Here is a 17698-nt window from a genome sequence, read left to right on the forward strand (position 1 = left end):
ATGAACCCCTAAAGTTTTGCTTTTGTGGATGAGGGGGAAAAAGTTACAAGAAAGAAATACAATTCTTTTGGCAATTTTTTTTTGCAAAACTCCAGAAATGCCAATTCAAGTCTTCATACCCTTTCATGCTATGATAGTATTGTCTACAAGGTGCTAGAAATTTCAGTATGATAATGCAGAACCTCAAGACCTTAGGCAGAACATTTATTGTCATAAAGCTGGAGGATACAAAAAGTTTTCCAAGCATTTCACTATTCCAATTTTAACTATTGTGTCTATTATCAAGAAGCACAAGACTCATGGTACTGTCACAATGCTCCTTTGATCTGGAAGGTTCTTTCACCAAGAACAAGTAAAGAAATTGTGAGATTGACTGCCAAAGATATTCAAAGTGAATTGGCTACAAGTGGCATTGTTAGTTTGGAGAAAGTCTGGTGAGGCTCACAAAGAAAACACCATACCTACTGCCAAGCATGGAGGTATTAATATACTTCTACAGGGCTGTTTTATCTCTAATGGCACATAAAATTTAGTTCCAGTACATGGTAAAATGGATACCAAACGATATTGGCCAATCATCTGAAACCCTCCGCTACAAAACTTCAGGATGGTTAAAAAAGAATAAAATCAAGGTTCTGGAATGGCCTAGTCAAAGTCCCGAATTAAATCCAGTTGAGAATCTTTGGAACGAGTTGACGGCGGCTGTGCACAAGGGAAGTCCTTGGAATCTGAATGAACTGGAACAATTTTGTGTTGAATGGTCAGAAATTACTAAAGAATCATGCCAAAAGCTCATTGACAAATATCATTTTAAAGAGGTTACTATTGATAAAGGTCCATCAACTGGTCATTAATTTCATTTTTATAGCAGTAGCCATGGACATATTGTTGTCAACTTAAATGATCTATGCATTGGGTTTGTGGACATGCCTTATTTTCCAGTTATTCATTATTCTAGCCCAGATTGAAAATACCAAATACCAAAAGTTACCATCTTTAGTTTTCAAATATCAGTTATGCAGTAGTGAGGCTATCTATAGAAACCCTATACTGTTTTCACACTAAGTTCATACCTGGGCCAGAATCACATCTGTTCATCTTTGCACATGAAGAAATTAGTAACAGGACTTCATGTAATCCTGGCTGCTGCTCCCAAAAGTAGTTTTGGTACCAAATTAATTGTAGTGGGAGTGAAAAAAAAAAAAAAATAATAATAATAATCAAGTAGTAGTGTGTGTGTGTGAACACAAGTACATTCCTGAACGCGTTCCTTACTACCTACATAAATATCCTTAACACTCAGTTCTGGTTTATGGATGCTTTCCCAGTGTGTACTGCATCATGGATGGAAGTTGTGACAAGGATTGTGGAATTACTGGTAAATATAATCAAGATTAAATCATTTAAAAAAGTGTAACTTGCCCAATTAAAATCAGAAAGACAACAAATTAAAATGCTCTGTTCTAAAAGTAAGCGAGGCGGGAGAAAGATATAGACAAATCAAAGAATTAACACTGAAACAGTAATCAGATTTGAGTTTCATCTTTATTTTTACAAAAAAAAAAAAAAAAAAAAAAACACACAACTCAAGAAAATTCAAAAGGCAATCCTACACTGGACATAGGTGTTATAATCAGCAAAAGGATGAGTTTACATTCATCATTTCTATATCAAGAAAGCTTTAAAATAAAGAAAAACAAATATACAAAAGGTGACAAACGTATGTTGTTTTTAGTTATTTCCCATCTATTTCAAAACATGGCAGATATTACACAAGTCCCCTGCTTAGACATGGAGCTTCAGATTAATTGATTAATCAGTTTCTGCCAAAGCAAGAAAGGATAAAGCTTGCCAGGAAAAAAAAAATTAAGAAACAAAAGAAAAATTGCAGAGCTTAATAATCATCTCCACGGCTCACAACCTCTTTGCAAGTGGGGCGTAACAGAATAGTGTGCTCAAACTGTGCTGTGTAGGAGCCTTTAGTGTCACAGAGTGGAGGGTATGGATCCACTATACCCAAGTCACAAAGGTTCTTCAGAGCCATTAAGTATTTTGTCTCTCCCAGACGATCCAACCATCTGCGGCAAAAAGCCAGCGTGCCAAAATGTTCATTGACTACATTCAGCATGTGTTTAGCCCTGGGTAGCCTGGAAGATAAGACAAAGATGAAAATAAACATGTTTTTTAATGAAAGACTATAAAACATTAACATTTCTTTTCTATGTATATATGGCCTTAATACATATGCAAAATATCATAGGAAGGAACTGTAACTAGGTTCAATGGTCTTCTAAACAACATAGATAATAAAAGACCAAAATACCTACTCTATTTTGAAACCTACACCAGGTGTATTATACCATTAAAAAAGCATGTTATAATTTAGTGGTTATACAGTGGTTAGTGTTACACATGTATATTATACTATTTGGTGTAAACTTAGCATCTCCACTCAACAGCATTATATAGTACAGAGAACAAAGCCACTTGTAATGAAAAATGACTAACCTGATTGGCACATGTCCAACATCAAAATTCTTCATGTAATGCGAACACTCCATGTCATCATGAACGACCCCCTTTCCTGTGCTGCCAAAAGTCTCTATGGCATAAACTTCTCCTTCCTTTAAAAAAAAATAAAAAATAAAGATATTAATACAGTCAAACCCATTTACAATGTACCTGGGATATAACTTACACACTGATATAAAGAACCAGTATCATGGAACCAAATAAAATCGTATTAAATCCTGTTTAAATTCTACTTTTAGTACGTACTCTGATAATGCATACTTCCTGTTATTATGCACGCACCACGATGGTATGCAGCGGTCTGTGCTGCACATATTGCGTACTCGTAGGCCTACTTCTTGCTGTTTGAACTTGACCTCTATTACTGTAATTGATGCAGTATTATCATGGCCAGCGCTAAATGATCGTCAATTTCACTTAAGGACAAACTACACTGTTAGAGAAATCTTTAAGGGACGAAAGCAGTCAGAATTATGCTGTCAAAGAGCTCAGGTTTAAAAAGCAGCAGTCACTGAGGCAGTCTTCTAAGGCCCTGCCCACAAAAGAGCAAAAAAAAATAAATCGACAACCAAGTTCAAAACCAATTTACCTGAACGCTAGTCCAACTTGGCTGGATGACTGTATCCCAGAAACCACTGTAATGTATACACATTCTTATTTTTTCCCCTTGTAAATGTTGTTGTTTATTTTCATTGAACATGGGAGCAGAACGGAGGGAATCAAAAGGGGAATAATACATATGGGGGAAAAAATGCCCACGCCATAGTAAATAAATTAGATGGGCATTTGCACAAAGGGAAAATCTGGGGCCGATAAGATGTTCTTCAATTTAATTAAAAATCGAAATAGACCTTTAAGTTACTAACAACTCGGTTCTAAAACGCTAAAGTGGTGAGGGCCTAAAAGACTTCTTAAAATAGCGTACAGGCAATGATTACTGTACTGCACCTGAACTGCCAGTTTGTATGGCAAGGTTTGTTGATTTGTATATTATTTTTATTATCAGTTTTATTATTTTATTATTACTGTATGGTATTTTTTATTGATTAATTTATTTTACTAATTACAATACAGTATTATTCAGTACATTAGTTACATGTTTTTTGTTATTTTTTATAATTTATTTAGATGACCATCTATCCAAGGCAACATAGAATTACTGAATGAAAATACAGAATGTTACATACTGTATAGTACTAGTTACATTGTTTTATATTGTTCTGTAATAAACCTTTATACTACATACATTGTATATGTACATTAATTAATACTGTACTAGGTTTTGATTTTTGTGCTGATTTGGTGGGTATTTGCATGTATCTGGTTATTACATACCTCGGTTATAACATACTGTTTTTAAGGTCCCAAGGCAGTACGTTGTATCAGAGTTTTACTATACCTTAAAGTGCCAACAAAAATACCAGAATTTTCAGACATTATTTCACACCTTTTCACATTAAAAGGTATACAAGAGTCTGCATCATAAGCAACTCAAAGCCCCTCGTCAGTTTCACTAGTCCTAAACAACTTGTATGTTGAGGGGCAAAGCACGCATTACTTAGAGCTACATATTTAGAATTACTCTATTGGTTTCTAAAAGGCATAGCTATTAAATGTGGAAATAGGAACAGCTGTTACTCCACTAAGAATTGTTTAAAGCCACACACATCATTGGTTGTATACCTTTGCACCTGGCAGCTAAAGATTTAACGATACTGAGGACACCCTGAAACTGCACTCTGATAAACACAGAAGTCGTCTATCAGTAAGCCTTGCAGCATGCAGCTAGAAATGTATAACACTGTAGTCAGTTAGCATTACAATACTGCATAAAGCACACTACACATGGCTTTCATTTTCTCCAATACTAGGAGGCTGTATTCCACCGAGAATACTTCCACAATATAGCATGCCGATTGCTTGTTTTTTATATAGACAACTACTAGTCTGCAGTGTATTATGCAGTTTTTACAATTTAGCAGTTTGATATAAATGCATGTTTAAACCATCTTAAAATATTTTTTTAATGTTCATGTATTTTAATAAATGGGTCACAAACTGGACACTTCCCTTTTTTTGCTTGCTCCTTGTTACTTAGAAAAAGCCGATTACTATTCAAATATGTATTTAAAAATAAAATTAAAATAAATAAAAATGACTCAGACTCGCATCAATGGCAATTAAGTATGTTTTAAGGTGTACTTAATATACCAGATTTAATAAAGTCAACCTACCTCCATTCGTGTTGCTTCTCCTCCTTTGACAATGGGAACGGTTTTGCCAGCATGTATCCTGTACTGTCCAATGGAGTGCCCATTTAAGTTACGTATTGGCTTCACTATAAGAAAACACAGTAAATTCAACAAACCTATGGCAAATATGGAAGAGCGTTTATTACTTCGTTATTTCGTGACTTTTTTTTTTAACCACAATAGCATGAGAGTTCAATAAACAGATAAAAAGTCTTAACAGTATTTATATACTGTAGTTGTCTACACTTGGTGGAATAGCCTGTTACTGCAATTCAACTTTGTGGCTGGCTTGGCCACAAGCAAAATGAGTGGAGTAGCTAAAACTGTTACCAGAATAATAACAGGAAAGCTCACCATTACTGAAGATATTCCATCTCAATAGTTAGAGATGACCTCCATTACAGCTAAACCAGCACACAAAAAAAGCCCACCTTGATATGTTTTGCCATCAATTTCAACCTCATAGGATTCCATGACTTCCTGTATAGCTTCACCAACATCACAAAGGCGGACATCTATCCCAGCACACTAGAACAATAATCAAAAACTAAAATAAATGTACTGGAGAAATCACAACATTTTGTTTAGGGGATTGAATTTTACAATGTTACCTTTTATTTATTTCTGCAGAGTACAAGGGTACAATGTAATATTTTTTTAAAACAAATAAAATGTAAAATCCAAAGGAACAATACACAAAGGTGGCAGAGGGTAATCTTAAATACCTTGATTCCAGTATTAGTGGCATCTTTCACAGCTTCAAGAAGCTTATCATACTTTGGATTGAACGTTACAGTAAAAGCACAATCAATGATGCGACCTGTTGACAAATAAACAATGGGATTATCAAGATTAGCACTGAAAATGCTTGAGCTACATATGCTGTGTTTCAATGAAAAGTTTGCGACTAACCATTGATGTGAGTTCCGAAGTCTATTTTACAGACATCATCATACTGCAAAACTGTCGGGTCTCCAGCATTGGGCGTATAGTGAGCGGCACAGTTATTCAGAGAACAGCCAGTTGGAAATGCCAGGCCTGCATGTAAACCATTCTCTTTGATCAGTTTTCTGGAACAGTCTTCCAGCTTTTCACTGAAAGAGTTTTGTTACAGCTAGTTAAAGATAGAAGACCAATGAAAACTAAATGGCAAAACAGAGACTTTGTTCAAAACCAGCATTTAAATTGACTAAAACCACAGCAGTTACTGAAAAATTGTTGGATTACAACTCGATTAACTTAAAACAGAACATTTGCTTGCTAAACACAAGAATACTGTAAATACACAGATTATGGTGCCCTCAATAATCACTGAAAGACAACTTGAGAAAAGTAAAAATCTTACCAGATCTCAATCATGGTCATTCCAGGTTTGATCCAGCTTGAGACATACTTCCTTACTTGTCTATGAGCCTCAGCTGCTTGTCTGAAATCATTCCAAACTTCTTCACTGGCTTTATCCAATGCTTTCTTTTCCTCACTGGTCATGCGCCAGGCAGCAGTTCGTCTGAAAAGGAGAAGAAATACAATGAAACATACTGTGTGTTGCGTTAAAACTACTGTACTTCACTGCAATGCAAGTTGCATGTAGCTTACCCGTCTTGAGTAGATGGATATTCACATTCTTGACCCTTTGTAAAGACACCACTTGGATAAAGGTCACAGATTGGAACTGAAGGTGGATCAGTCTGAACCTTTGCTGTAAGAAGGAAATAATTAACAGTGTTCAATTTGCTTCAGACAAAGACTTACGACACTTATAGCAGCTGCATGAGGTTGTCAGTATATATACAGTACCAGTCAAAAGTTTGAGTACACTTGCTGGAAACTAGGTTTTCATAACTGACAATGTTTTACGTCGTATACGTTTCTGTAAATACTTGTAATGCGTTTTCATTTTCAGTATACAAAACAAAACATAAGGAGTATCAAAGCAATGTTCAAGAAAATTGAACATTGTCTCTAAATCTTGGATTCCTCAAAATAGCCACCCTTTGCCTTAACAACAGCCTCACAAACATGAGGCATTCGGTTAACAAGTTTCAACAGGAAATCACCCGACATGTCTTCCAGCTCTTCTGCAGCAATTCCCACAGATGTAGGGCACTTGTGGGTAGCTTTGCTTTGACTCTTCTGTCCAGTTCGTCCCATACAAGTTCTGTGGGATTGAGGTCTGGAGACTGGGCAGGCCAGGTCATTAGATTGAGTAGTCCTTCACTTACCTTCTTCGCCAGATAGTTCTTGCACAACTTAGAGGTGTGTTTCGGGTCTTTATCTTGCTGAAGAATGAAGGATTGCCCAACTAGCCGTAATCCTGATGGAATGGCATGCCTCTGAAGTATGCTAGGATAGCCATGCTGGTTGAGTTTGCCATGGACTTGGTAAAGATCACCAGCTCTGTCACCAGCAAAGCAACCCCAGACCATGACACTGTCTCCTCCATGCTTGACAGTGGGAACCACACATGCAGAACTCATGCGCTCACCCTCTTTGTGTATTACAAATACTCGGCGGTTGGACCCAAATATTTTAAATTTTAACTCATCAGTCCATAAGACCGACTTCTATTCCTCAAAAGTCCAGTTTCTGTGTTTTTTGGCCCAGGCAAGTCTCATCCTCTTATTCTTATTAACAATGGTTTCTTTGCAGCAATTCTTCCAGTTTGGCCAGCTTCACGCAATCTCCTCTGAACAGTTGATGTGGAAACATCTGTACTTCTACTAGCATTTAGCTGAGCTTGTATTTCAGGGGCAGTTAATCGTCGCTTTCGCAGACTTGTGACTCGAATTAACTGATTCTCTGATTCTGAGGTCACCCTTGTCCTACCTGACCTTGTTCGGTCCTCACGAGTGCCAGTTTCTTCAAATCGTTTGATGATCTTGGCCACAGCAGTTACAGACACTTGCAAAGTTCTTGCGATTTGTCTTAAAGATTGACCTTCATTTCTTAAAGTAATTACGGACTGTTTTTTTTTCATTGCTTAACAGAGCGTATTTTGCCATTTTCTGCTCCCTTACATTCAGGAATGATACTTGTGCCTATGCTACCTATATTTATAGTAATCATGGACCTTCACCTGTTAACAATAATTGGTGACAAAAGTTTAATTAGGTAACATGGTAGTTAACTCAGAGAACATCTAACAAAGACACTTTTATACTTAGGCCAGTGTTCTAACACCGTGTTATACATATTTCAGACTTTCAACTGACTTGGGCTTCAGACTGAAATCCCCTTGCTTTGGGTGACCATTTCATTGAAATGAACAAGATTTACATTTTCATTTAAAAATTAAATCTTTGAATGCAATTCACTGATGATTATCAGCTTACATAAGTACAGTGGCTTGCGAAAGTATTGACCCCTTGGCATTTTTCCTATTTTGTTGCCTTACAACCTGGAATTAAAATTGATTTTTTGGGGGTTTGTATCATTTGATTTACACAACATGCCTACCATTTTGAAGATGCAAAATATTTTTTATTGTGAAACAAACAAGAAATAAGACAAAAAAACAGAAAACTTGAGCGTGCAGAAGTATTCACCCCCCCAAACTCAATACTCTGTAGAGCCACCTTTTGCAGCAATTACAGCTGCAAGTCTCTTGGGGTATGAATCTATAAGCTTGGCACATCTAGCCACTGGGATTTTTGCCCATTCTTCAAGGCAAAACTGCTCCAGCTCCTTCAAGTTGGATGGGTTCCGCTGGTGTACAGCAATCTTTAAGTCATACCACAGATTCTCAATTGGATTGAGGTCTGGGCTTTGACTAGACCATTCCAAGACATTTAAATGTTTCCCCTTAATCCACTCGAGTGTTGCTTTAGCAGTATGCTTAGGGTCATTGTCCTGCTGGAAAGTGAACCTCCGTCCCAGTCTCAAATCTCTGGAAGACTGAAACAGGTTTCCCTCAAGGTTTCCCTGTATTTAGCGCCATCCATCATTCCTTCAATTCTGACCAGTTTCCCAGTCCCTGCCGATGAAAAACATCCCCACAGCATGATGCTGCCACCACCATGCTTCACTGTGGGGATGGTGTTCTCGGGGTGATGAGAGGTGTTGGGTTTGCGCCAGACATAGCGTTTTCCTTGATGGCCAAAAAGCTCAATTTTAGTCTCATCTGACCAGAGTACTTTCTTCCATATGTTTGGGGAGTCTCCCACATGCCTTTTGGCGAACACCAAACGTGTTTGCTTATTTTTTTCTTTAAGCAATGGCTTTTTTCTGGCCACTCTTCCGTAAAGCCCAGCTCTGTGGAGTGTACGGCTTAAAGTGGTCCTATGGACAGATACTCCAATCTCCGCTGTGGAGCTTTGCAGCTCCTTCAGGGTTATCTTTGGTCTCTTTGTTGCCTCTCTGATTAATGCCCTCCTTGCCTGGTCCATGAGTTTTGGTGGGCGGCCCTCTCTTGCCAGGTTTGTTGTGGTGCCATATTCTTTCCATTTTTTAATAATGGCTTTAATGGTGCTCCGTGGGATGTTCAAAGTTTTGGATATTTTTTTATAACCCAACCCTGATCTGTACTTCTCCACAACTTTGTCCCTGACCTGTTTGGAGAGCTCCTTGGTCTTCATGGTGCCGCTTGCTTGGTGGTGCCCCTTGCTTAGTGGTGTTGCAGACTCTGGGGCCTTTCAGAACAGGTGTATATATACTGAGATCATGTGACACTTAGATTGCACACAGGTGGACTTTATTTAACTAATTATGTGACTTCTGAAGGTAATTGGTTGCACCAGATCTTATTTAGAGGCTTAATAGCAAAGGGGGTGAATACATATGCACGCACCACTTTTCCGTTATTTATTTTTTAGAATTTTTTTAAACAAGTTATTTTTTTCATTTCACTTCACCAATTTGGACTATTTTGTGTATGTCCATTACATGAAATCCAAATAAAAATCCATTTTAATTCCAGGTTGTAAGGCAACAAAATAGGAAAAATGCCAAGGGGGTTGGGTTTACGGTCACTTTCATAGTGGCTTGTGATAGTATCATATATAAATATATATATATATGTACATATATATATATATATGTCTTCGTCCGGATTATATAACTCGACGTGAAACAAGTTTACTATCATAAATCTTGTTTTCAAATTTTAAGGTTTTTATATATTATATATATATATATATAGATATATAATATATATATATATATATATATATATGTATGTGTGTGTGTGTGACATATTGATCAATATATAAACAATTTGTTAATTCGTCAATCACAAGACGTTATTGTGTAAGAAGATAAATTCATGGTCATTGTTTTAGTAATGCGTTTCATAAATAGCAAAGATACTCCGAAGTGAAACAGTTGGATTGTTAATAAATGTACTGACACAGTGTCACGGACCCTGGGTAAACAGCGTACTTAAAAAAAAAAAAAAAAAAAAAAGTATATTTATATATAAATATAATATATATATATATATATATATATATATATATCCCGAAGGCTTCCAAAATTGGCTACTGGGGTGGGAGGGGGGTCAATTTAATTTTTTAAAAAAAAATGAAATCGGTGGATAGCCAATAAACACAGGAAAACACCAGAAAATCCGTGGAAGTGGTTCATCAATTCACATTGACTTTACCCTTTTCCCATTAAAAAATTTTTTTACTGCAAAAATAATAATAAATACATTTCCCAGTGCTGCTGGACAGTGTCCCGCCTTCCTGACTTGCATCTATCACTGCTTCGTTCCGAATACTTTGAACCTGCCCCAACTACTGAGCGACAGCACATTCCTACATTTCTATTGGAGACTCCTCTAAAACAACACTACAATCAGGATGGAGGTTTGTTAGTTAGAGGGATTTAAAGCTTTATTACAGTTAAGATAGAGGATTTAAAACAGAATTGTGGAGAAATGTACAAAAAAATGCCTACATACAAAACCCCCAGAAGAATGTGCCTGTGACCGTAGGGATTTCGTTGTGGAAGACCGCAAAGGAAAGAAGGTACAACTTAAGTGTGCAAGTACTGTCGAGTTACTACTACTACTATACTTTGACAGAAAAAAAAACGCTCAAGCATTTTGGAAAGTAACCAAAAACGCTAATTTCATACAGTATATCAAAAACGAAAGCCCTGAAAAAAAACAATTTAGATGAAACTCAAAAATAGCTAAAAATAAGCACCGAAAAAATACAACTAATGAAACCCGAAAAACAGAAGCCCTATATATCTATATCTACATATATAATCTCTCTCTCTCTCATATATATATATATATATATATATATATATATATATATATATATATATATATATATATATATATTTTTTTTTGTAGTACACCACCCACTCGATATATAGCAGGTGTCGGGGTCCAATACAAATCCACTATATATCGAGGGCCACGATATTGAAGCGAGCCATAGAAAAACAAATAGGCTAACAAATACTGTTCAACCACTCCCTCGTTTTATCGGGAGCACCAGGATCCAGTATAAATCCTCTACTAACCTGCTTTTTCATACAAAAAAGCAGCACACCATTTTAAATCGGACTGCAGAGGATAATTGCTTCTCATCAACTTAATTTCATGAATCTCCCTATCCTTTCTCACAAAGGCAACTTAATAGTATTGTTACATTGATTTAAGTACGTTTGTTACTGTGTGTGACTGAGGGTTTCTGAATTAAAAGGATATGTGTATTTGTGTACTCTATATATACTTTTGCTTTGACAGTTACGCTTTTTTTTTCATTTTTCATTCACAAATCATTACACAAATCTTGTTGTCCCGGGTGTCGGTCACATGAATTGCACACTCCTGACTCTCTATCCAGCAGTCAAACAGTCTCCATAATTTTTCAAATACTTTGTGTGTATAAAAAGCAGAGTAATATTAAAAGTGAAGTTTGCAATGAACCAATAAGGCCAAAAAAAATTACTTACATCCCTTTTTTTTCTTCTTCTTCTTTTTCTTGGTCGTCTTAAAAGAGGAAGGAGAGGTAGACATATATTTTTTTATATTTATTAATAAATATATATATATTATATATATAATATATATTATATATATATATATATATATATAATATGCAGTATACATAACTTGAATAGCATATTAAAAGAACGTGTTTGGTTTTTTCCAAAAAATTTTTACAAAAATAATTTTTGAAAAAACTTTTCAGTTTCATTCTTTCATCTATTCATTCATTATATATATATATATATATATATATATATATATATATATTACTACAATACCTGTGAATTGTGAATCAATAACATAAGGGAGTACACCAATTAATTCACATGTAGTTGTACCGAGACTCCAGTTGAATGATTGATTGGCAATCGAGTCTCGGTGCAGATGTATACAAGGTGCAGGTTTTCACTCTCTCGGGGTTGGAGTGTTCAGTGTACTCCCGTGACACACATTATGCACATTTTATCTGCACATGAAGTGATGTGCAATCTTTGTGCGTAAATATAAAATTACACTTTAAACACTCGTGCTCATTACCCACATTATATCCCACGCACCAATACTTATATACCAACATTAACACACCACACGCAACACAACATATAACACACAAATACACACAGGGGCTGGGCACACTGCTACACTGGCCAAAACAATTGCATCATCCTATAGAATTAACTCATTTAGCTTCATAAAGTCAAATGAAATCTGCTGAATAATGTTACGTTAACATATTGAATTGTATACCACTTTGTAGTTTTCCCATATGCATACTTACTAAATGGCTGTTGCTGTACACTTGACTAGCTAAAACATTTGAGTGACCTGCTACTAAAAAAATAAATATATTGCACACATCTGCAGTTAAGTCATGATGCCCCACTTGGAAACAAAGCTGTGCTTCCCAGTGGTTGTTTTCTGCAAACACTGCCATTTCAGAAACACTTGGGAAACTCTCCAAATACGTTGAGACAAGCTAGTTGCACGGGCAGCCACTATCTAGTCACAGAGATCTTTCTGCTTTCACATGATTGTTACCAAATAGTTCATAACAATACTCACACACAGCATGCAGGTCTAGTGGATCACATGACAACCCAAATCTGCATGCACTGCAGTCCAAGGGATTAAAAAAAAATGTACATTATATATATTTTTTGGCCAGTCAGCGTACAATTCTGCAATTCGCAATTTCTGCAACTGAAATACTAAATGAAGTCACGAAACACACATCTTAAATACAACTGCCATTAAGTGCTGAAGTGTCCACTTGCCTTCCTCTCCTTCCTCATCGTTGTCTTCCAGGGCTTGTTTCTCCAGCTGATCTGTCACTTTGTCAACACCAGCAGCATTGGCATTACTCTCATTTTCATTATTTCCTGCTAAAAGATTTTAAGATGTGTAACTGCCAATTGTTTTAATTTTCAGTAAAGGTAGTCCCAGCATTTTATACCATGTGTACCTCTGGGTGGACAACACACAGTTACTTTCTTAAATGTATAATTATGAACATGCTTTGTCAAAAACAATTAAATAAGTTACCGTATATAAAAATATGCATGTATGCAAGTAATCGTATAACGTGTTATCTTTTTTCAATTAATATTTTTGTTCATTAAAAAACAGCTTCACTGCATCATACGATCAATCAAGCAATACAACCGAAGTCAATGCACACAAGCGTACTGCTTGCTGTACAGTCAGGCGTACTACATGTATGCTTAAATTCCGCAACTCGTTTTAAAAGTGAAAACTTTCAAAAATAAAATAAAGTTCACAAGAACAAATATATAGCGCAAGCGAGCCGATTCGTGTTTTGCTTTTTAATATGGAAAAGAACCCGTCTGTGTTTTTTTTTTTTTTTTTTTTTTTTGCAAGGCGTGTTTTCATGTGGCCTTTTCTCATAATCTGGATGTTTCATCGGCACACTGAACTGACAGGCTAGCAACGTGCTGTTTAATCACGGCCTGACTATCAATATTTTTACTCTTACCGGGAGCAGTAGACTTGTTTTTCTTCTTCTTTTTCCTTTTCTTCTTAGCCGCTTCCTCTGTCGTATCTGCCGCTTCCTTGTCTTCGGGTTCCAGCTCCCCGTTCTGGTATTTCTCTTGCTCAATTTTTTTCTCTTGCCCCTGTTGCTCCACCACGTCCGCCATGATGGAACACAGCAAAAGAGGGAGCGCAAAGACTGCTGGGAGTCAATTAGGGCCTGCCTGGCCTCCACAGAGCAGGGGCGAGTACGAACCAATACAAGCTATTTTTGGTCCGCCATATCAGGTAGGGTGCCAGACCATTAGACCATAGAGCATAGGCTTGTAAGTATTGGCTGGGCAGAAGGATAATGAGTTGGATATTGAGTATATAAAGAGCCCCCCCCCCCCCCCCCCCTCCAATAAAAAGCTTCCCTTTTAAATTAGTAGTCAAATATTGTTTCACACTGTAAATGTAAATGTAAGTCTTTCTTTCTCTTTAAGTCTGAAACTATTTGGTGAGATCAGAGTTTGAGAGGTGAGCATGCGCGTACAGTACAGTTCAATAAGCCAAGCTATTGTTTATATTGTAGGGAAGAATACTGTAAGGTTTCAGGACACCAGATTCATCATCTCTAAAGAGCTCGGGTCATACTTACTTGGATCGTCTTGTGCACACTGCATTGCCAGTAGCCAATATAAACGTAATAATGTTTGGATCAAAACAAGCAATAAAGTCTTCTGAGGACTGATAGGTTTCAACAGCAGTGTGTTTTGTCTGCTGTCTTTTATTCAAATGTTTTGGTGAGTACTTGGATAGAAAATCAATTAAAAACAAACATCAAAATATTTTTATTAGTATTGCCCCCATGTTATTTGAATCAGAGACTGTTTTCTATTTGAGACAACTCCTGAAAAAAAAAAAAAAACTAATTTACACTGCAAAATACCAAGGTAGACCCAAGACAATTAAAAGCACAAATAAGGACACATTGAAAACATACTTAACATATAAATTAACTTTTAGCTGTAAACTAGATATGTTTCTATAGAATTACTTTTCTATATCAGGTGTAATTATTTCCGTGTGACTTCTAGCTTTTCTATGTCGCTGTTGTTTTTCAGAGTTATCTTTATTAACAGCCATTGTTCAGTACATACCTTTTTGGGTTACAATAATAGTGCTGTAAAAGGAAAGGTTATTTGCAGAGTACACTATGAGAAAGCTTGCTGTAGCTAAGCAACAAAGCCAACAAACTCAGAAGTGGAATGAGTGTATGTATGCTTGTGTGAGTGATACAGTAACAAACACACACAACCACTGCACAGTAGATATGCGCTGAAGAGATTTATTGAAAAATATATACCGTAAGTAGAACACAGGACAGTTATTCCAATGAAGTTACTTGCTCTGCTACTTACAGTTAATTATGCAGAAATTAATGATGCTAGTAAAATTATGTGAAATGTTGTTCAATTGAGCAAACTATAGGTAAGTACTAGAAATAAGAAAACATTCTTCATTAATTCGATAGAATATTAGCAATTAATATACTTTATAAACATATGTAATCTGGGGGACTTATTAGTGGAGTATGAAGGGTTGAAGAAGTACATTTCCTACAAGGTCTTTTAAATATTTTGAACTGTAGCTGGAAGGAGCTCGTTGAAGGAGCAGTGTACACAAAACACAACAGCAGTCCCTCGCGTGCAAAAGTATACCTATAGCTCAGAAGTTCTGAGCATTCCAACGAATTCTCTGAAGGCTTTACCGACAAACAACTGCATGGAAAATGTAAAACAAAAAAGAGAGTCACTCTGGCCGAAAGTGGGATAGAAAGGGGCAAAGGTGTGCACAGTAAACAGCAAACAAAGGGACAAAAATGTTAGCTTACTATCTTACCATCAAGTGTTGTTTTTTCTCTATTTCACAAATAACAGATTTATTACAAAATATTAATACAGTGATGCAAACGCAGCTTTAAAGTAGGGAGCCAATTAAATCCACACTAGGAGATATGATGAGGAAGGCAGAGTCAAGAAAGAATGGAATTGGGCACAGGGAGTGAAACTGAATGAGAGTTCTGATACAGGTAAAATCATTCCATTTTATTTTGTTTCATTAGTCATTGGTGTTAATAGTTTGAAAGAAACAAGAAACACTGATAAAGCAAGTGACACAATGAAGCTACGGACATGCAACAGTATGTGAGTGTGTGTGAGTTTATTCTAAGAGTGATAATTCAGGCTGAGGTGACATATCTTTATCAGTTATCTGATATACTCTTTGTGTAGTAATGAACAATGCAACAGAGCGTTCTGAATGTGACACATGCAGAAATACTATCTGAAAGGTGACAGCACTTTGGACTAGCAGATCGATTAGTTGGTACCTGATCTTGTTCAGACATGGCCTCTGTAACACTGATGGATACAAAACATTGTTTAGAATTTTATCATACTATTTTATGTGAATAAATAATAATTTCCTTGTTTTTATTCGTACAGAATGTGATCACTCAAAGTGAATAAGATAACTGCCAGGGTTTGGGTGAGGTTTTGTGTTTCACACAGATAGGTTTAATGCTGTGCAAGTTTAAATAGGTGCCTTTTTCTTTTTTGCAGGTGAATGACTTTACTAGTGTTCGAGTTGTGTGCCCGACCTCAATCAGTCTACCTATAGGTGGCAGCAGGAGAGTGCAAGTGTCCCTCTCCACTTACAAACGTAATCCCTCCATGACCTGACGAGCTGGTAAATTGTACATGAAGTTTGGGGATTTAAAGCTGCAGTGTCAGTATAAATTACTTGATGCTTGCTTACTATACTAGTTAAGTCTCCTGTGCATGCTTTACAGTAAGTTTAGGTCATTTTAGCCAAATTGCCTTAAGTTTAAGAACTGCAATCTAAGGCTTTATTGATTGAAGTCTGAAGGTAAGTATTTCTTAACTTTAGACTATATTTGTAATTTCTATTATTAAAAAAAAAAAAGAAAAAAAAAAAAAAAAAAAAAAAAAAAAACTCCAGTGTAAATGGATTAACCTGTTTTCATAAGTGTGTTGTGAATTTCCTAAAAATGTACTTTTGACAATCGTGTGCTAGCTCTACCTTTTCCCGGGTTGGGTTTATTTATTTGTATACCGTGTCATTGGCCCGTGCGTTATTTGTTTTCAAGTTGTGCAATAACACGAGATTTTGCAACGGGATTTACAGGAAATAAGGAAGCATACTTCTGTCTTAGAAGATGATGCGTCTTCGATTTGTCCCTTGAATGTGACCCATTTTGACCTATGGAATGATGTTAATTGCACCAAACTGGCACTATACTAGTACGATGACATAAACAAGAACAATCGCCTTCCATTCTGGATTTAAAAAGTCGATGTAAATATAGCCTGTGTCAGATCATGGCTAGATAGACCACTGGACCATTTAGAAGAGCAACTTACCTTGTAAGATCTATATTTATACAAGAAAAGTTACTTTAAGTCTTTCAACACTGCAGACCTGCATACAGATCTAGAATAGCTTCAGACCACTTATAGTAGTATAAGGAAGATAATTCCACTCAAAGTAACCAACCAGTAATCTTATCTAATAATAAGGATAAGACGCTGAAATAATTAGGTTACAAATGCAATCTAATTAGAAAAACATAAATGAGTTTGTATTCTTAGTCTTTATTTAAAGTTACTTAGTGATGAAAGAGTTAATTGTTTCTGTTAATAGGAAAACCTGTGCATCCCTTTTACACAAGTGATCCACACCACAAGATAGCGACCACTTTGTCTAATAGCACAATACCTATCTATAAGGGGTCATAGTAGAGATCAACAATTTCACAAAACCTTTTTTTTTATAGGGTTTTATATTAACTGAGGAAAAACTTTCATCAAAAGCATCTAAGGAACTTTCAAAGGCAAACAGAAAGAAAGTGATGGAAATAGAAGCACGAAAGAAATTCATGGCAAAAAATTCTGTATCAGAAAATAATGCTGAT

General features: G+C 36.2%; 1 protein-coding gene across 2 annotated transcripts; it reads right to left on the reverse strand.

The window, feature by feature from the left end:
* Positions 1-1526: 1526 nt before the first annotated feature.
* On the reverse strand, positions 1527-13918 carry LOC121318285 (methionine aminopeptidase 2-like). 2 transcript variants are annotated; one of them, XM_041254794.1, is made up of 11 exons: positions 13724-13918; positions 12973-13109; positions 11694-11730; positions 6381-6483; positions 6130-6291; positions 5697-5878; positions 5510-5604; positions 5216-5312; positions 4767-4870; positions 2509-2624; positions 1527-2147 (listed from the first exon to the last, which is right to left on the reverse strand). In XM_041254794.1, exons 1-11 carry the CDS (start codon positions 13884-13886, stop codon positions 1895-1897), a joined length of 1449 nt encoding a protein of 482 aa, XP_041110728.1. In that variant the 5' UTR covers positions 13887-13918; the 3' UTR covers positions 1527-1894. The 2 variants fall into 2 exon arrangements, with proteins under 2 accessions (XP_041110728.1, XP_041110729.1); XM_041254795.1 differs by having other exon boundaries at positions 12979-13112.
* Between the last annotated feature and the right edge of the window lie 3780 nt (positions 13919-17698).

The sequence above is a fragment of the Polyodon spathula genome, chromosome 7 (assembly GCF_017654505.1).
Source record: "Polyodon spathula isolate WHYD16114869_AA chromosome 7, ASM1765450v1, whole genome shotgun sequence".
Classification (NCBI taxonomy): domain Eukaryota; kingdom Metazoa; phylum Chordata; class Actinopteri; order Acipenseriformes; family Polyodontidae; genus Polyodon; species Polyodon spathula.